Source organism: Gigantopelta aegis, chromosome 15, assembly GCF_016097555.1.
Source record: "Gigantopelta aegis isolate Gae_Host chromosome 15, Gae_host_genome, whole genome shotgun sequence".
NCBI lineage: Eukaryota > Metazoa > Mollusca > Gastropoda > Neomphalida > Peltospiridae > Gigantopelta > Gigantopelta aegis.
This window is the reverse complement of record NC_054713.1, coordinates 13,477,110-13,498,670: the sequence shown is the minus strand read 5'-3', so window position 1 is coordinate 13,498,670 and position 21,561 is coordinate 13,477,110. Positions and strand designations below refer to the sequence as shown.

The 21,561-nt window shown below is 35.2% G+C and overlaps 1 protein-coding gene and 1 long non-coding RNA gene across 3 annotated transcripts; one reads left to right on the top strand and one right to left on the bottom strand.

The window, feature by feature from the left end:
- Positions 1–1,619: 1,619 nt before the first annotated feature.
- On the bottom strand, positions 1,620–15,386 carry LOC121389676. Its single transcript, XM_041521325.1, has 5 exons — positions 15,264–15,386; positions 12,231–12,366; positions 10,902–11,024; positions 3,397–3,539; positions 1,620–1,740 (listed from the first exon to the last, which is right to left on the bottom strand). Exons 1-5 carry the CDS (start codon positions 15,384–15,386, stop codon positions 1,705–1,707), a joined length of 561 nt encoding a protein of 186 aa, XP_041377259.1. The 3' UTR covers positions 1,620–1,704.
- A 3,115-nt stretch (positions 15,387–18,501) lies between these two features.
- LOC121390501 lies at positions 18,502–20,696 on the top strand. Of its 2 annotated transcripts, XR_005960221.1 has the most exons (3): positions 18,502–18,706; positions 19,679–20,053; positions 20,296–20,696. It is a non-coding gene; the product is annotated as an uncharacterized LOC121390501 (long non-coding RNA). The 2 variants fall into 2 exon arrangements; XR_005960220.1 differs by having other exon boundaries at positions 19,679–20,696.
- Positions 20,697–21,561: the final 865 nt, after the last annotated feature.

The window sequence follows — 21,561 nt, the reverse complement described above, 5'->3', positions numbered from 1 at the left end:
CGAGCCTCTGGCAAGCATAATACATTATTTTTATTCCTAATATATGGTATTAACGATACCGAAATACACGATGGTAATAATCTCTTTATGATATAAGCTCAAGCTTAATGCAACGTGTTTTTGTAAACTGTACACGCAACTTTAATTCCAGTCCTCCATTACTAGATATTCAAATGACGTAAGAATATGTGGCGCGGTGTATTTTTGAATGGAAATGATGTCAAACTCGAATGACATCATTTTGGATGATGTCCTTACATCAAAATAAAGTTATGCCTAACCTTTTTTGTTTTCTGAACGCTGGACAGCTGTCAGTGTCAAATTGTCATTGAAATGTTTTTATTTGATGACTAGGAATGCATACGTCAATCATGGAGTGTTACCCAAGTACATTTGCTTAAATGTTAATAAACCTAGTGCCGAGACCTCGACTAATTTACAGCTAATTTGTAAAGTTGTCAAATTCTTAAAGTATGTGATCTGAAAAATATCACATACTTTGAATGCACTGAAAATGTAAGATATATATATATATATATATATATATATATATATATATATATATATATTATATTATATTATATATATATATATATATATATATATATATTATATTATAAACGTTTCAATATATATATATATATATATATTATATTATATAAATATATATATATATATATATATTGAAACGTTTGCAGGGCTGGCATTCGAGTAGACTGGTGCCTTAAACGTGCACCTTTTGAAAACAAATGTATTCATCAAACTCAATATTGCACATATACATAAAAGTTAAAGTTTGTTTTGTTTCACAACACCACTAGAGCACATTGATTTATTAATCATAGGCTGTTGAATGTCAAACACTTGATAATTTTGACATATAATCTTAGAGAGGAAACCTGATACATTTATTCCATTAGTAGCAACGATTATGCACCACCCCACATACAGGATAGCACATACCACGGCATTTGATATGCCAGTCTTGGCGCACTGGCACGAATGAGAAATATGAGAAATAACCCAATGGTCCCACCGACCTGGATCGATCTCAAACCGAACGCGCATCACATACAGATATATTCCTAAAACGACGTGCACATATCCACACACATCCCTTATCACATTTATCACAAACTCTCTCTCTCTCTCTCTCTCTCTCTCTCTCTCTCTCTCTCTCTCTCTCTCTCTCTCTCTCCATTACAGACACACACACATGGAAATATTAAACGAAAATTGTGGGATACCGATCTTATAATGTGAGGTGAAATGTTTAAAGAGAAATACTAAGTAGAAATATCAGTTTTCAAGTGCGTATTTAAAAACTAATTCATTACTGGTTTTACTATATTCACACTTATCGGCCAACATAAAATACTTTACACGTACTGAACCTTTTTCTTAAAGTCAAAATCATTTAAATAATTATTAGTACATCGAATTGTGTTTAACGTCGGCCCTTTTCCCTATATAAAGCCGGTTTCTTGTCTGTGTGTGTGTGTGTGTGTGTGTGGGGGGGGGGGGGGGGGGTAGTTTTTGCCTAATTTGTACAAGCCTTTGCTGTGGTGAATACGTTGTCACTTTTCTGTCACACATAACAAATAAACGACGAACATAGCAACTGCTGAGATTGTTTATTTTGACGTGTCAATATGATCGACATTACAATAATTACAACTTTTAGTTCCCGTGGTTGAATCTTCATCAATTCTTGAAACACATTTTCATTTCTTTTGTTTTCTGTCAAAAAAGTAAAACAAAAAGATTTAAAGAGAATCAAATTTGTATAGCACTGTAGTTATCATGGTGCAACAAGTAAAAACAGTCAGATATATATGGATGCCTCAATAGCTCAGAGCGCATCGTGGTTAGTCTGGCAATTTGCGGGCGATTTGGTGCCACAGGGTCGAGTCCCAGCAACGGCATGGGACAAATTGTGAGGCCAGAAATGATTTAATTAGTCCATGCGCCAGTGCGTTAATATCTATGTATGTAACAGTTAACCGCGTTATACATACAATATATAAATATTCATAAATCAATACATACATACATACATACATACATATTATATATAAGAGAGAGAGAGAGAGAGAGAGAGAGAGAGAGAGAGAGAGAGAGAGAGAGAGAGAGAGAGAGAGAGACAGACAGACAGACAAAACTCGTGTACAATTGTCACGGGGATTCTATAATACCCGTAACTGAATGAAACACGGTTATCAAAATATCTCTCTTAACTGTATATCTATTAGATATCTCTGTATCGAGCAGTATTACCCGCTGTGGCTCGTCTCTAGGTATGATCAGAGATAAGATCTTATATAAAGTATATATTATTATAGCACGTTTAGTTCACTAGAAAACACAACACAAACACAATACACTTTGGAATCTGTATTAACCTACGCTGACAAATGTACTGCCGCAGTAGTTAATTAATAACAACAATAATAACAACCCAGAACTGATCACTTATTTAGTTAATCTCTAGGTGTCTAGTTTACACAATATGCTAATCACTTCACCGTGACACAACACCCACGCGTGTGATAATTGAGAAACGCTTCCAGGGGAACTTAATTAATAAAGGAATTACAGCTCTATTCCTAACTGGTTAATTTTTAATTAACCCTAACTACTCATTCAGTAACCTTGTAACACAGAATTAATACTGGTACCTATCACAATAAAGACAATAACCTACAGTTTACCTAGGTCTTCTAGGATGACTGGCTAAGCTTTATATTACCAAATACTCGTATAATGTTAGAACAAAAAGTCTACGATTTACTTCGTCAGATGACCGAAGACACTGTCTAAAGAATATTGGTATAATACAGTATTAAAATATTTAAGAGTCACATCAATCACATCAAGGTTATACAACAGAGCAGAAATAATATATTTACCAAAGTCCAAACGGACAACGTTCCCCCGGGATATCTTCCTATGGTTCTCCTCGATATCTCTAAACCCTAGCTATTTATTCAAAACTCTCAGAGACAGCGAATATCGCCTAGGGGTACAAGGCGGTACCTCACGTATCATCTGAATTTCCACAGTGACCAAGACGGCATATCTTTCTCTTAGATCGCCAGACTCAATGACGCCAAGTCGCCAAATCACGGTTGTAAAAACCGCACTCGCGGAGGTATTACGTAACTATTCGCCACATGGCCTCCGCCCCTGGCTGGGTGTGTATTAGAAAGTATAACTCGAGGACTGTCGCGCAGAAGTATTACGTAACAAGTTGCCCACCTGGGCTAAGTGCAATGAAACTGCACACGGCCCTCTAACACAATTAATATTGCCACAGGCGAAAACAAAATTAAGAGCATGTTCCGTCACAACAATCTGTAAACACGCGAAGTATAATGCATACTAAATCAGTCTTACTCCAGTTCGGTTTGTTGTCTTACTCTTGAGGCAAATTCTCGGGCAGTTTTCTTTCCAATAGAAACATAGTTTCCTTTTTGCCATTCCTAAAACGTGAAGCATCTCGCGTAGACACCAGTTCGGTTTGTTGTTCTTACACTTGTCTGTAAATATACACATACACGCACCACCAACTCAGATCTCCACAACAATGTGTCCACTAGTGCAAATGAAATTGTGTTTGAATACAAAACAGTTCCAGGTATCAGTATTATGTGTCAAGCAATTTATCTTACAGAATTAGAAGTTTCTTATGTAAATACAGATGTCAAGTCAGGTAATAGGGTTTAACGTGTCCATTCAGAGCAAGCCATTGTAGCGCACGCCTATCATAGGCGCAGCTGTTGACTAACGCCAGCTCGTCCGTCTAGGACAGGAAAGGGTTGGGGTGGGTGGGAGGAGGGACCGCCCACTCTGGCAAGTGCAAGAGAGCACCAGCAACCCGACCAGGGTCGGTAGCGAGCGAGGGCGTTTGTAGTGCTATTGAATTGTGAATGTCCCGTAGGATAAAGTCCGAAAAATGTAAATATTGCGCAGTTTTCATGAGGTCATTTGGCACATGATTTTGAACGGTTTTCACTTAGTTTGCCAAATTCTAGCTCTTACTCGAACCTATATAGATGGTCAGCACATCTGTTCGGCACATTTATCTTTATATAGAAACTGGTTTTTACAAACAACGTGACCAGAGAATCTGCAGTCTTTGTAAAGGTAACCTGATTGAAGATGAATTTTATTTTATTTTGTACTGTCCATTCTACAGTGATTTGCGAGTTAAATATATCAAAACGTATTAGTGGATGAAACAATCTACATTCAAATCAATTCAGATACCTAATATCAAATTGGTAAAGCGGCGTTATCATTATGCGATTTGTCTTACCGACTTGTCGCATACGATTTGTCGTAGCGACTCCAATCTTGAATGTGTGTGTGGGGGGGGGGGGGGGGGGGGACGTTACGTCATAAGATTTTATGACGTTAAACAAAGCTGGTCAGTTTAAAAATATTTTGCGGGAAATCTAAGTCCCTACACATTTCCACTGAAATAAGGAAAACATGAATGTAGACAACTTACTGATGTCATTATGTAACAAAACAATTATTGACCACATCTGGACAATAATAGGGTTGATGGACACAAGAAATCCGGACATTTTAACATGTTTAGAAGCAAATGAACCCCCCCCCCCCCCCGAAAAACAAAACACAAAAAAAAAAAAACCGGAAGTGACAAAACTAAACGGTTGTACTTTAATATGTTTTGATATCTCACGATTTGTCGTGAGAAATAGGACCTGTTATAATCTGTACGATTTCAACACGACTTGTCGTATAAGACTAGTCGTTCCGATTTAGGTGTTCTCACGTACGACTCGATCGCATGCGACAAGTCGATACGACTAATCGCCTAATGAGAACGTAAGCAGTTACGTAATCTTGGAAGATTTCGTGTTGAAGCTGCTGATCATAGATAAATGGTTTATTTTATAATGTCGCAGCACTATAAGGTCATAACTAAAACTATCTGTCTATAGCATTAATATCTTATAGACAATGGCGAACAATCAGAGACTTTCCGACAGGTGGCGCTCGTGCACTATACACCATTCCTTTTCCTAAATTTGTATTGTCGTAAAGCACCGATCGGTATATCCACTCTATTGTTCTCGACCTAATTGTCAGCATGTATGTGACTAAAGCGTAGAACGGCTAAAAATTAAAGTAAATTATAAAAATCTACGAAATTCCGCAGTTGGTAGTAAAAAAAAAAAAAAAAAATGTAAGAATAAAAAAGAACAAAATAATGTTCAGCTAAATCGTGGGTTTTCCCCAACCACGTAGGCTACTCCCTACCATTCTTACAACTTTCTATCATATATCCACCATGCCAAAACCATTAAATGTGTACATATTTGACTGATAATACTTGAGTGTTTGCAATAATAAAAAAAACGGTAACAGCATTTAATAAAGTTTTAATTTGTAAAACGCCACGCTCCATTCTTCGCTGTTTACTTCCGGGTTCTATTCAATGTTATTTGTTTACCATAGTTTTACACCCAGTAGCCGATGTATTTTTCGTGCTGGGGTGTCGTTAAACATTCATTCATTCATTTACTATTCAATGTTTGTTATTGCGATTTAATATGAAGATGTACGTGTTTAAAACCACAAATTATTCGTTTGCAGAGTAGAGTAAATTCAACCAAATTTGTCAACAATTATTTTTAATAAATTATTTCAATGAAATAATAAAAAAAAAAAAACCCAACCCAACCCAACCCAACCCAAACAAAATAAATAAATAAATAAATAAATATATATATTCAATGTAAAATAAAAAATTTTTTTTTATATGTATACATGTAATAAATTAAAAAAATCACTAACATACATATATAATTACAGAAATAAATATTAAATTTTCAAATGATGAAAAATAAATAGGAAATTTAAAATATTAAATATATAGGGTTTTTTTTCTTTTCTTTTTATATTTTTTCACATGTAAGTAGAAATATAACAATGCTTTTTCATACACATTTACATGAAATTAGAAATCATAGTGGTATTGTTTTTCAATATTTATAATTTGTTAATGTAAATAATTTAATTTGTGTGTACAAAATGACATAATCTGATAGGAATTCTAATTTCACTGAGCCTGTTTTAACATAAATCTATTTGACCTACTGGTATCTAAATTTTATACTTTTCAGTACTTATATTAAGAAAAGTCCAATGTAAATAATCTTTATCATGGTTCATACACTTATTTACCAAGAAAATTCATGACTTTCCATGATTTCCACTGATAATGAAATTAACAGCAATTGAAAACTGCTTTAGACATTATACTAATTTTTCTCTCCAAAGGCTGCAAGAGTAATAAATTACAAATTAAAGAAACAAAATACTGCTATTTTACAAATGTGGATTTCTAAAACCAGATGCAGCAAGAAATAATTATGACTATATATAAAAGTACACTTATGGTTCACTAATAGTTTAAAGTGAATATAGGTACAACACCAATTAACACTAATTACATTAATTTCAAGAGATGCATTACATGCAGTATTCACACATGGCTTGTTTCATGTTCAATGTATGATGAGTTACTTGCTTAGCATGTACATGTATTTGATAAACTGTACATAAACAATACCTATCTGGTATTTATATTTTCAGTCCAACAGTGTGGGTTTTTTCAATGCCATGCTAGAATTTATCACAATTATAGTCCAAAAAGTAAAAGTATTATAAACTGTTATAGGCTTAAACAGTCACTGGAGAATAAAATGTTGGGATTTTGCTACATTTGTCCAAAATAGTCCAGTTAGGCAATAATAATATAAAAAAAAAGACAAAGAATAAAATGAGACCCCCCCCCCCCCCCCCCCCTCTCAAGAAAAAGAAAGAAAAAAAAAGGAATTTATTTTTTGAACAAATATTAAAATTTCCAGTTTTAGGATATTTATGTAAATAAATTCTAGATTATAATTTGGAAAGTATTTTGTTATGTTTAGTTTGTTTTTGGGTCAGTAGCAAAAACAAAACAGTTTGTTCTGTTATGCCTCAAGTATTTAATCAAATCTCACATTACAAAACAAGCTTCGCAGTCTCTTTAGAATAACCAATAATGAAAAGAAATTAATATATTTTTTACATCTCAGCACATTTTAAATTTGGTGTTAAACATCTGTGTTTCAGAAAAAACAGCCTTCATAATTTTGACCCATGGTTTTGACACTTGGCATAGATACTGACTCACCAAGAAGGTAAACCCATGGCCACCACACAGGCTACTCCTACCAATTACTTTAATTTCAGCATTTTGACTTTCATTGGAGTTATTTGTTTACACCACAATCACAGCATCCTTTGGTAGTGTTTTTGTCAGTAATTTCAGATATGCTTAGTATAAAAAGAAAATGAATCCTACATACATATTACAGCTTATAAAAGAGATACCCAACTAATAGGCCCCCTATAGATAGAGTAACAAAGAAATAATCAAATGTAGAGTTTAACAAATGAAGAAAAGATAATTTTATTCTGCCTTGTACCTAAAAAAAATTCTGGGAACATGACTAAAAAATATTAGGTAGGGCAGTCTAAACTTTAAAAAAAAAACAAAAAAAAAAACTACATCTGTACTCTTTTTAACTTAAAAAAAAAAGGGGAAAAATAATCAGGGTAAGCCTTTTTTTTATGTAGGGTCGGTTTCAAGAAACAATTGTTTTTACACCTCAATGGGCATTCCACATCTCACTATTCTGTGTATATTGTATGTGTGCTATTTGCATGTCTCAAACTATTATTTTCTTCTTCAAATTGTGTATTAGGGGCTGTGGAAGAGGCGAGGGCTGATAGGGCCATGGTCTCCTCTTTTTTCCTGTTACTGTTCTCAAAAGTCTGGAGATGTCATAGGCCCTATGTTAACATCTGATATTTAAACTTATTCTGAGTGAGCATGCCTCCGAACCCCCACGAACAGGTTCGGGCCCTCAAATACATGTATATACATTCACTCACTCACACTCTCTCTCTCTCTCTCTCTCTCTCTCTCTCTCTCTCTCTCTCTCTCTCTCTCTCTCTCTCTCTCACACACACACACACCACAACCTTTTAACAAACAGCACACTATAAGTACCCCCACCCCATCCCCACTTTCAAATACACTCTGCTGGCCCTGTACATAAATAAAAAAAAGTGTTGTTTCTAAAACATTTTTTCTTTTAGTCTGTGAAATTATTGATTAAAAATAAATAAATTAATTAATTAAATATCGACAACAAACATGATCAAGGCCGGGGGGGGGGGGGGGGGGGGGGTAGGACGAACTCACCTAAACCCTCCCCCTCACCAAAATGCAGTGAACAAAACACAAATAAACAAATGTCCACATAGCATACATAAAAGGAACAAAATATAATATTTCAACTAGATTTTATTCAAATAATATATAAATAATTAATTTTGTTTTAAATCCACACACCGAGAATTGATAGGTTTTTGGCAATGACCTACATTACAAACGCCACGTTTTTCAGCGATTCACTATTTGTTTTGTTTTTTGTTGTTGTTGTTATTGTATTTTGTCATATACTAGATCCGTTATGCAGTCCAGACATTCTTTGTGCAATGCTTCATCGTCTGAAAAAAATATGACCACTTTTCCTGTTCGTACAGAGGTGGACAAGTAATTTTATACGACCAGTGGCTTCAAATCACACTACTGAACAGCTGTTTAAAGTGAGACTCTAGGGTGTATAGTGACGACGCGACCCCTAAGGGGGAGATAATTTCTGGGTGTTCGCCATTGTGTCCATACTAAGTTAGTTCTTCTAAGATATGCATGTACTGTTATACCTTTATTATCAACATACTCTATATCGAATTGCAAATACGGCAGATATGTAAACCACAATGAGTATTATACTAAACTACAGAAGTCATCTAATATATGGTGTATATATATTGTATGTATTTATTTATCCTATAACTTGCCCATGATATCCATGTCATAAACCCATGTGATAATTTACTTTATTAACCCGGTTAATAATGGTATGCAAATTGTCAAGGTCTCTAGGTTATGTGTTGCCGTGCATGGGTCATTTGCTTACAAGCCAGCAAGACCCGTGTACCTGAGAGTAACCTTTTCAAAGATTTGTTTAAAATGCGTGACGTCAAACTACCGTATACGCAAATATGTTCCCGAATAAAATATACCGCGAAAATCGCGAACACGTTGTTAGCACCGCGAATTTAATTACGCGCGAAGTTATTTCCAATTTGGTATATTATTATTTACCTTATAATATATAGTCTTATCTCTACACGCCCATCCCATATCAGAATCAAACAGTCAGTGGTCCGCAAGGTCACGTGATTCTGTAAACCTGCCTGGTCACATGGATTTGATCCAAATGACACACATTTGGGTGAAAGTCTGTTGTTACGTAATCTCAGTTTTGTTTGTTTTCTTTGTAACCTTAAATGGAATTTTGTGAGTATCACCAATAATGAAAAGTTATTACTTATGATATTTGCTTTTTTCAATGTTCTGTTTAGCATGTGCGTGTTCCATCGATAACATGACAATAGTCTAATCAGACATACATACAACATTGACGTCTCACTGGCTATCCAGAGATCGGGCCCGGGACAGACATGCTCGAAACTCTAGTGGTGTATGAGCATGTAAATAAATATTGGTAATAGTAATGGTATCGCTGACTGCATAGTGAACATGTCCAAGTATGTGCGTGAAATCGTCATTGAAAACAGTTTGGCAAATGAAATATGGGTAATTTTTCTTTTATTATCGGGGGACACAGTCACGAAATTAATTCCTCGCGAAAATGTAAAATGAAAGCCAGATCGCGAATTATTTTAGCCGCGAAAATATTTGCGTATACGGTAATCTGCGCTAATCGTGATGACGTCATATTATCGATGGCGGCGACTTTAGAACTGTGATTTACTAAACAATTAATTAAAATGTTATTTTAGAAGTATTATAGGATAAATAGAATTCGCTACTCGTGTTTTTTAATATGTAAAATATCAACCTCGTCTAGTTAAAGGAAAAACTGGAAGTACTGAAAGCTATAGGGACCAACATGCGGAACAAGAGAAATGAACTTATATCCAAATGCCGACACCCACCCACATGGATTAACACAGCCACCTAAGCTAAGCCGAAAAGGAATAGCCCGTACCCACTGCGCCTGTTGTGTCGTCACTGCTTCATGACGTAACGACAGGGCAGTTATACGTTACCTGATGATCGCTCATAGCGTGAAACTTTAAGTTGTATCAAAAGGTGTAATGGTATATATATTTATACTGGCTCCCCAAGAGGTAGACCACTATACCAGCCACACCAGGATGAATACTGTATTGTATACACTTACTGTTGTACATGGTATTCGTAGCGTACTATCATAATAAAACATTATGCATGCATACAATGCACGTTTATCTGTTAGTAGAGTAGTAATTTGGTTATGACATGGTATGTATGCTTAAAGCCAAGTATCCATATGCCATGACCCAGTTAGGCTACGTTCTGTAACAACATAACATATTGTTTATATTTTCATTGTTTCGAGGTATGTAAGAAATAGAATACTACATTCGTGTCCGTTTGATGCCATTTATCTTACAACTCGTTGTTTAAAAACGTATCCAACTCGATTTTTAACAACTAGTTGTAAGATAAATCGTATCAAACGGAAACTCATGTATTATTTTCTATATCTTGCATTACGTTTGTAGTTTAGTATTTTCTATATAATGCACGGATCTCATATGGCTTCTGTAGTTTAGTATTGTCTGTATAATGCACGAATCTCATATGACTTGTGCTGTTTAGTATTATTATATATATATATATATATATATATATATATATATATATATATATATATATATATATATATGTCTCTCACGTCGTGTGTTTCCTCCTCTGCATCCGGAACATGACTGTTGGCAGTTTTCCCACACGTTGTTCATACGAACACACGCATTCTCCCATAGGTATGTTGCATCACTGTTCCAACGGTGTTTGCATGCTGTAAAAAACAACAACAACAAAAAAACAAAACCTACAACCAAACAACAACGAACAACGTCACTATTTAATGGTATTTGTATAATAGGTGATGTTATATGTGTAAAATACACACACACACACACACACACACACACATATATACAAACGCATACACACACACACACATACAAACACACACACACAGAATATTTGGACAATAATACATGGTGGTATTATTAATTGAATATAAGCACAAAAATAAGCTGAAATCAAATGAAAATACTCAGATAAGCCCATGTCATTTAACATCAGTTACAATTCCTAGTTCTTTATTGTTATACGTTGTTTCAAAATTACTTCTTGAAAGTACACAGTTTTGGTCTTGGCTGTTAAGATTCCATGTTTCGCAGTATAATTCAAAGCTATGTATTTTATGAAGATCATCTGCTGTTTCAGCTAGTAGTACAGTATCATCAGCATAATTATGGCAACACAAATAACCTAAGATATACATTAAGATCATTATCAAGTGTCTTTGTTACCGATTCAATATATTTGCTTTTTTTCTATAACTAAAATGTTCTAAGTCATTTAAATGTAACAAACATGAAAAAATGACTCATTTGCGCCTTGCCGTAGACAATAATAGATGGAAAATATTAAAATTTATTGTCATGATGTACAATTCTAGATTCGATACCATCATACATATTAAATATTATTACAACCTAATGATTTTGCCATAAACCTATACGTCACACAGAATCAAACACTTTCTTTAAATCAATAAAAACACAGTACACATTTTCGTAGCTCCTGTTAGTGATTCTATTAAAATATATAATAAAAATATATATCTTATCAATTGTGAAGTAAACTTGTCGAAAACCAGACTGATATTTTTGGTTGATCAGATAATACCGGAAGTCTATTGTTAATTAAAGATGTAAATAATTTTCGAAAACAAATTTGCAATGTAATAGGTATGTAATTTCAAGAATCAAGCTGATCACCCTTCTGCTACTATATGTGTATTTTCTTAAACACACGTTGGTGAGTTATGGGACGTCTGACTTCTTATTTTATCAGTGTGTGTGTGTAGGTGCGTGTGTGCGTGCGTGCGTGCGTGCGTGTGTGGGTGTATGGATGTATATATGGATGTATTTGTGTCATTCACAAGTCATTATGCTTGTGAAAGTTTTAGTAAAACTCAAAACATACTTACTATTGCTACAAGTTCTACCTAAATACCCGGACTGGCAGATACACTTTTTAGCTTTAGCATCGTATTTCGATCCTTTGTGGCAATCTGTAAAATGAAGAAGTATTTCAAACGTGTGCCACTGAATATCAAATGATTCCTGATCGCCCACACACAGACTTGCATGGGTGTGGATGTGGATGTGGTTGTGGGTGTGGGTAATTTGTGGCGTGCTTCCATCAGAGAACTCTTCAAGCACAGACTTGCCACGATACGTATGTATTACATACATAGATATTAAGGCAGGGGATTAACAAACCCTGAAAACTGGACACGTCTAGACGCCGAACAAAAACGTTCGTCCCATGGGTATTTTAAAGATAAATTAATTGTCAATCAGGTCAATTAAGACAAAAAGATGAGTATCTACAACAATGGCATAGTGATATATATATATATATATATATATTTCTAAACGAGCTTGCCTGCCATACCATGTTTATGAATATGGTATGGCAGGTAAGCACGTCTAGTATTTTAATTATTACAAACCAACTACAAACAAGCCACAACACAGAAGTAAGCAGATGTCGAGACCTACTACAGGTTATTTTTCTACAAATTGGGTCAGCAAATGATCTACATCACACGTAAACTTAAATGATGTCACAGTGAGCAACGAGCCGTCATCAATGTACAGCTTAGATTTTGGCGCGAAGCTAGGATTAATGAGGTTTGAAATGCACAACAATGACTAAATTGTTGATCGGACCAGCAAAGATTGAGCTGAGTTAGTGGGATTGACTAAATGTGACGCTACCATTTTATACCTAGGGCCATAAAAAAGAGTAGCAGGTCGACGACATTGTTTTGGCTTCGTACACAACAGGCTCAAATATATCGGCCTATCGCAGTTTCAATTCATGGCCATATTTCTTAATGGTACACTTTTAAATTATACTATTTTGTACAAAAACGGTTAGATACGTTAATAATCTCTGAATAAAACATTTTCAAGAGCAATTTTGCGCTCAATGTTTTCCAGCGTTCGGAAAAAGGACGTATCATGCACACAGTTTATTTTATTGCAGAGACATGCAAAGTGACGTCATTAAACTATCCACGTTATTAAACAAAATACCTAACCACTCTGCCCGGGCCAATATTACACTAGTTAGATATTGATTAATTGTTATCACATGAGTAATATATTACACTGGTGTGTAATACATCGTCATCGTAAAGAGGTAATTTGGAAATCCACTTTAATTTATTTTACTACCACAAAGATCCTGGACTATTATACTAAAATTCAGAACATCCAACCATTACCTACCAATTGAAACAGGACGCTGGAACACACTCCATCAGAATATAGAACATGCACATTATGTAATAACGATATCGGAAGAGGAAGGAAATGTTTTATTTAACGACGCACTCAACACATTTCACTTACGGTTATATGGCGTTGGGCATATGGTTAAGGACAACAGAAATATTGAGAGGAAACCCGCTGTCGCTACTTCATGGGCTACTCTTTTTTCGATTAGCAGCAAGGGATCTTTTATATGCACCATCCGATAGACAGCATAGCAGATACCACGGTCTTTGATGTACCAGTCGTGGTGCACTGGCTTAAGCGAGAAATAACGCAATGGGCCCACTGACGGGGATCGATCCCAAACCGACCGCGCATCAAGCGAGCGCTTTACTACTGGGCTACGTCTCGCACCCTAACGACATTGGATAAGAATTTCACTATTTATTCACATGCATTTTTTTACGACTCGTAAACCCAGTATAATTACTATATGAGCAGATAATGACGAATAACAAATTAAGTATCCTCAAGAAATTATGCAAAATAATAAAAGAAAGAGTCCATGGGAAAACCAATCAAAGTCACATTTCACAGTTTTGAGAACAATTGACTTTAGAGGCAGATACTGCCTGAATATGTTTAAATCCACCGAACATAAAGGTACGGAAGAGTAGAAGGGCCACTGAAAGAAAAAAAATTCTTCAATTTCCCGACTTATAACTCGATAATATCGACTTATATCTCGATAATATCGATTTATAACTCGATAATATCAACTTATATGTCGATAATATCGACTTATATCTCGATATTATCGAGTTATATGTCGATAATATCGACTTATATCTCGATAATATCGACTTACATCTTGATAATATCAAGACACATCAATACATAATGCATTCCGGTTATATCTAAAAAAAACCCCAGACTACAATGGATGACTACAGAGATGAACAAGGATAACAGGGTAAGTGCAACTTTGATTCTTTTTAGCATATTTTATTCTGTATGTCATATTCCTTAGTAACAAACAATTAATGTGACGGCTGTTTAAGATTTCATTTTTTAACCAATGTTTAATTTGTGTTAATGTTTAAAGCAACGCTTTGTTAATTGATAGTACATTGCATAAACTAAAATTTAATATGAAAGCTGTACTCTTAGCCTAGGACGCATTTAAGTTGAGGTACGGTAGCAACATTTCCCAAAGTTGGCAACACATAATTATGTTGCTTGATCTCATAATTATATCATTCTGAAATTTTAAATTTATTTATAGATACTCTGGGGCGGATCTAGCTTTTATGGCGAGGGTGGGGGGTCCAAGACAAAAAGGGCACCATAACATTATGAAAGAGCACTCAAATGAAAAATTACACACGGTTCACTTTCGCTATAATATAATAGTGCTACAACAGGGACGCAGACTGACGTATCCTACAGTGTTCTATACAGGGACAGAAAATGGCTATATTTAAAATTTAAAAAATAATTTTAAAATATCCTAAATAAAAAATGGCACTTCTCAAATTTGTCCCCTTGGGCCCCCATCCCACAGATCCACCCAAATACTGTAGACGTTAGGAGCGTAGCTACCGTTGGGTCACAATGCTTGCACTTAATTTAAAAAAAAAAAAAAAAAAAAAAAAAAAAAAAATTATAATAATAATAATAATAACGCGAATTGTAGGTTAATTCTGTTTGGATGAATAACATGGTTGTGTAGTGACAGTAGAAGGGCCGAGGATGGCCGAACTGTTCGGGTGCTCACGGAAGACCCGATGGTCCCCGAAGGACTCCCTGGGGTCCAAGAGCAGGCCCCAGGGCACGCTCTCTTGATCGTTTATTTTCATGCAGATCAGAAGGACAGAAATATTAAAAGGTATAATTGTGTCTATGAAATAAATATATATTAGTAATTGACATTCCTATTGTTAATTAGTGCGGGGATAATTTAAGTAATGTAAGAGAATTACAAAACTGGCGCCGTGAGCAGCTGTATTCGACGCTTGCTCGTTTTTCTGGGGTTTTTTCCCCACTTGGCACCACGCTCTTTTGGTATATCGTCAACATCCCTAACTGCGTTATGCTTTCAACTCCGTTCAGTTTGTTTTCTCATGCACTGTTCGTGCAATCAACATCCGATTTGTTGTCGTCTGCTTGTCGCTCATTTGTGAGGTTTTATAATATATATATATATATATATATATATATATATATATATGTATATATATATATATATATATATGTATATATATATATATATATATAGTTTGTTTGTGTAAAATTTGTTTGAGTTGTTTGCTGAACGGAAGCCATCCGTTCGTGAATAAAATTGTTAGTTCTGTTCAGTTTGCGACTCAAAATGTGTTTGTTGGTTGTTGTTTTTTTCAAAAGGTAGATTTGCTATTGTCCGAACCAAATTGTTAACAACTACGAAAAATTACTCTCCTACCTTTAATTGCCGTTAGATTTCCTCCAAAGTTTGTCCAAACAGAAATCTTGAAAAAACCATTACAATGACACAGATTCCACATACCAGATGATAACTATGTCACCTATATCGACTTGGCTGAGAGCGCATGGGCAAAAAGCATGTAATTTTGTGCCAGCTGCCATTTTGACTTTTTATAGAATATTCTTCACGAGGGGTGAAAGGATAGGACTTAATCTAACAACGTCATAACATGTTATGATATAAAAGCAAACGTGATAACGTCATATTATTATTATTATTATTTTTTTTTTTTAATGATACCACTAGAGATCATTGATTTCATATTAATTGTGTCACATACTTTGGAGGCTTTCACCCCTCTTGGAGAGTATTCCATAAACAAGCAACATGGCAGACGGCAGAAAACTGTATGTATGTTTCCCTATGCAATCTCAGCAAAGACGATATCGGCGACATCGTTGCAGTATTATGTGTGCAATCTGTATATTTGTAGTGGTTTTTTTTTTTTTTTGGTGGTGGTGGTGGGGGGGGGGGGGTGCGATTTTGTGTCTGGACAAACTTTGGAGGAAATCTAACGGCAATTAAAGATAGGAGAGTAATTTTTTGTAGTTAACAATTTGGTTTGGACAATAGTAGGCCGTTTTCTAAGGTCGACGACAGTCACTCTTCGCAACCCTTGTTTTGGCATCGTACACAATAAATATAACATATCTTATCGTAATTTCACTTGAAGTTCATATTTCGTAAAAGGTACACTTTTTAAATCACAAAATTTTCTTCAAACAGATTCAGGTGCATTAGTAATTTTCAAAATTAAAAAAAATTAATTCAATAGCAATTTTACATTGGAATTTTTCCAGCGTTCTGAAAACGGAAACGTTATGTACTTGGTTTACGGTTATTGTACAGGAGATTCAAAGTGACGTCATTGGAATACTTAAGTCATTCAAATATAAAATTAGCTATATTATTACAATGCTTCGCCACATTGAAATAAAAACGGGTCTACTAACCTTGACCCCTGTCACAATTCTATAACAAGCAAATAACGCTGTTTACAGGTCGGCTATTTTTATTTTACATAATTCTGCACAAAATATTCAGTTAAATTTGTATTGTGTACGAAGCCAAAACAAGGGTCCAAAGAGTGATTATCGTCGACCTTACTGTCCGAACCAAAATGTTAACAACTACGAAAAAGTACTCTCCTACCTTTAATTGCCATTACATTTCCCCCAAATTTTGTCCACACACAAGTTGTAAAAAACCCACTACAGTGACACAGATTCCACATATCTTATCGTAATTTCACTTGAAGTACACCCACCAAGATTTCCCACCATTTATATAAACACAATATTCAAGTAGAGCCATATTTATTACACTGTATACATCCAGAACACCGTAAAGCTTTTACTAAATTACGTCTCAATGACCACAAATTAAAAATAGAGACTGCTCGCCATACAAAACCCTTCACGCCAGTGGAAGAACGTTTATGTGACCACTGCAATGTAATTGAAGATGAATACCATCATATCATAATATGTAAGAAATATAATAGTCAACGTGTCAAATTATATGCATATCTAACTTTCCATAATTACCTGTTTAAAAGTATGAGTATGCAAGAAAAATTTATATATATTATGCAAAACCAAAATCCAGCCTGTGCTGGTGCGGTATGCAAATTTGTTCACGATTATACATGTATTGCCCATAATTAGTCCTTGTTTAGTAAAAAAAAATTAATTTTTTTATGCATATGTTTTGCAACCATTTCCGTATGTGGAATGTTTATATGCAATAAAGTTTTTATCTTTATCTATGAGACTGTAACGATGTCGCCAGTATCGACTTCGCTGAGATAACATAGGGCAAACTACATGCAGTTTTCTATTGTCTGCCATTTTTTTTATTTTATGGAATACTCTTCAAGAGGGGTGAAAGCCTCCTAAGTATGTGACATAATTAATATAAAATCAATGATATCTAGTGGTATCATTAAAAAATATTTAAAAAAAAGAAAGTAATAAAATCAATATGACGTCATCACGTTTGCTTTTATATCATAACCTGTTATGACGTTGTTAGATTAAGTCATATCCTTTCACCCCTCTAGGAGAATATTCCATAAAAAGTCAAAATGGCAGCCGGCACAAAATCACATGCTTTTTGCCCTATGCGATCTCATCGAAGTCGATATAGGTGACATGTTTATCATCTAGTATGTGGAATCTGTGTCATTGTAATGAAAAGGTCATGGAAAATGCCTCGAAACAGTCATGGAATTTCGTTAGGAAATGAGTGCTCCGCAAGGCTCAATGGGTAGGTGCAAACCACTTGCACCGACCAGTGATCCATAACTGGTTCAACAAAGGCCATGGTTTGTGCTATCCTGCCTGTGGGAAGCGCAAATAAAAGATCTCTTGCTGCCTGTCGTAAAAGAGTGGCCTATGTGGCGACGGCGAGTTTCCTCTAAAAAAAAGTTTTTATAATGCTAGCTACGGCCCTGGAATGACCATATGTTTGACGTCCAATAGCCGATGATAAGATAAAAACTCAATGTGCTCTAGTGGCGTCGTTAAATAAAACAAACTTTTTTTATATATTGGTGTTTTAGGTAGTTTTATTCTATTCTTTTTCAGGATGGACACTTTCTTGCGCAAACGAGGGATTGATGACCGAACAATCGATAAGCTGAAAGAGGATAAGGTGTGTGTGTGTGTGTGTGTGTGTGTCTCTCTCTCTCTCTCTCTCTCTCTCTCTCTCTCTCTCTCTCTCTCTCTCTCTCTCTCTCTCTCTCTCTCTCTCTCTGTGTTTGTGTGTGTGTGTGTGTGTGTACACATAGGTAAACATCACCAAAGTATATATTCAATTTATAAAAAGATAACAAAATAATATTGAATGTTATACTTTACCTTGTGAAATACGCATTACAATAACTTTACAGTAACTCCATTATGAATGTCAAGGGATCACCATGTTACAAACTAGACGACTTGTGACCAGTAAGAGAGGAATTTACAGAATGTCGTTCACAGGAGGGGTGTATACACCAAATACTGATTAAACTGAACATAGTGAAAGTTACTACCATAATTGATATTTCCACACATTTTGATAATGTTCTGATCAGTTGATTCGAATGAAGCTCCATACTTAATATTTAAATAAGATTTTACACCTTGACATTTTTTTATGATTATGGATGAAACGTAATGTTTGGGGTGTTATGTTTAACATTATGATATGTTGCAACGTTCCAGACGATAACGTTCATTGTAAAACAAATACTTTAACTACACATATATACAACATGTTAGAAAAAATAGATGGTGCTTAAATTTTGCTGAGGCGTATATACACGTGTGTGTGTGTGTGTGTGTGTGTGTGTGTGTACCTTAAGTTTGTGTAGAGGTAACCTTGAAAAACAAGAATTCAGTAAATGTATAACAGGATTTTACCAGGAATAACACAATGGCCAACACGCATACATGGACATGGCATGACAAAAACAAACAGATGTTTACGGAATATTTCAGCATTATTCGTAAAACACTTTTTAGTAACTGACACATAAATAACAATACTAATAATAGTAGTTCATTTAGCAGTTTGTTACCATGAAGTACATGATGAAAGACAAAAAGTTTTCTCTAGGTGGTGGTGCTTTTGTTTTTTCAGATTGACGAGGATGTAGCACGGCTAATGGATGATGAACAACTAACACAGTATCTATCAAAACCTGGGGATATTATAGCATTGAGACATTTTTTAAAACCATCCGTCCCGGACCAAACACGTATCAGGAAGCACAGTTTGATGGAACAACTGAATATGAATCTTCTGATACCTAAACACCATCATGAACATCAACGGTTTCGTCATTATTGATAAAGTATTGGAGATGTTTTCAGATCTGTTTTGACAGCCATCTTGGACGCCATTTTGAATATTTCAAAATATTCAAGGATACCAAATTGCAACTCTCGAATCCTTGATCAACACTTACGACAGATGCAAAAACCACAAAGAACATTGTGGAGACCGATCTACAAGGTTTATAAGTACCGGTACTTTAGTAAACACTAAAATACGGATTTCTCAGATTTTTCTACCACCTGAATGATTTATGTTAAAAAGTGTGATAACTAGGTAAAGCTACCCTATTGAAAAGTTCATTTTTGTTTCGTCCTAGAGTGTATAAAAACAGTTTTGTTTGGTGCCCTCGGATGGTACCAAATTTTGGTCTGACTCATGGACTATATGAAGTAATAAATTACATTTATTTTATTTTTCAGGCAACCTTAGATGATATTAGATCAACGTGGAACCGCCATCGCATACGTCCCTACAGACAACGCTTGCTGAACAGTGGGCGGCCCTGGATCATGCACACGATGCCGTCCTTCTACGGGACAAGGAATTATGCAATTAGTGTTGATCAACGTGATATCCAAGCATGCAAAGAAGAAGCCACAATCAGACGTAGGGCACCATGTTGTGAATTGATAAATGACTTGTGTCTTTGCATAATGGAAGAACATGGCATTGCACTCTCAAACTATTCGGATTCGGAAAGCATACGTGAACTGTACCTGTTCCTCAGGTCAGATATATTGCGAAACCTGTAGATACTTTGCTAAAGCAATCTTGCACATGAAGTATGTCTTATATTATGACAATAAATATTATGACATTTTGTGTATGCTATGTGTGTCTGAACAAGATGATGGGTTATATAAATAAACTTCACAGGAGTGAAAATTTGAATGAGTGTGATAGTTTGTCTGATTATCAGTTTCTTTCAAATAACCAACTTACATTTTACATATCTTGCATCTGCCACTAGGGCTCTTGAGTTTCAGTTCGTGATTCAGGCTATGTATACCCGATATAACATGGAATATTATGGCTATCTTGGCAACCAAACGGCTGATCTATCAATGTTCCCGATACTGTATATGTACTAGTATGTATATAAACAGTGGGAGGGGGGGGGGGGGGGAAACATTTTACAATCCTTTATGTCTCTATATATGGTTCACCTCATAATGTCTTTAATACCATGACGGGTTGTTAGCTAGTGTCACGTGATATTTTGACCATCGTAAAATATTGATCTTTTTGCCGTAGAAAAATTACCTTTACCCTAGAAATGTTACCAAGGTCAAAATACCACGTTACTCCTGGGTAGTTAGTAAATGAATGAATGAATGAATGAATGTTTAACGACACCCCAGCACGAAAAATACATCGGCTACTGGGTGTCAAACTATGGTAATGCAAACAAATAAAGTGATGATCAACATCAATATAAAAATTCAAAATTTAAATAAAAACCGTGTAAAGAACTGTGCAAAAATACAAATATCACAGATAGATACTGACTTTTACTAAAAATTTCAATTATATCTCGGAAAACCCCCCAAGGGGATTTGTGCTGTATTGGCCATTCTCAAAGAGAATGCTACACCCCTGCACCACGGTGAGGTTACAGCACGCGCGGGGTACGTCATAGCAGATACGGGTGAATGTTGTAGCTGATAAACGAGTCTTCAGTTTAT

Excerpts from the sequence above, each read along its gene's own strand:
- LOC121389676 (XM_041521325.1), bottom strand. The coding sequence starts at position 15,386 with ATGAAAATAAACGATCAAGAGAGCGTGCCCTGGGGCCTGCTCTTGGAC. Across the intron at positions 11,025-12,230 it reads AGGTAGAACTTGTAGCAATA|CATGCAAACACCGTTGGAAC; the intron begins GTAAGTATGTTT and ends TGTTTTTTACAG. Across the intron at positions 3,540-10,901 it reads CAGAGGAGGAAACACACGAC|ACAAGTGTAAGAACAACAAA; the intron begins GTGAGAGACATA and ends GTATATTTACAG.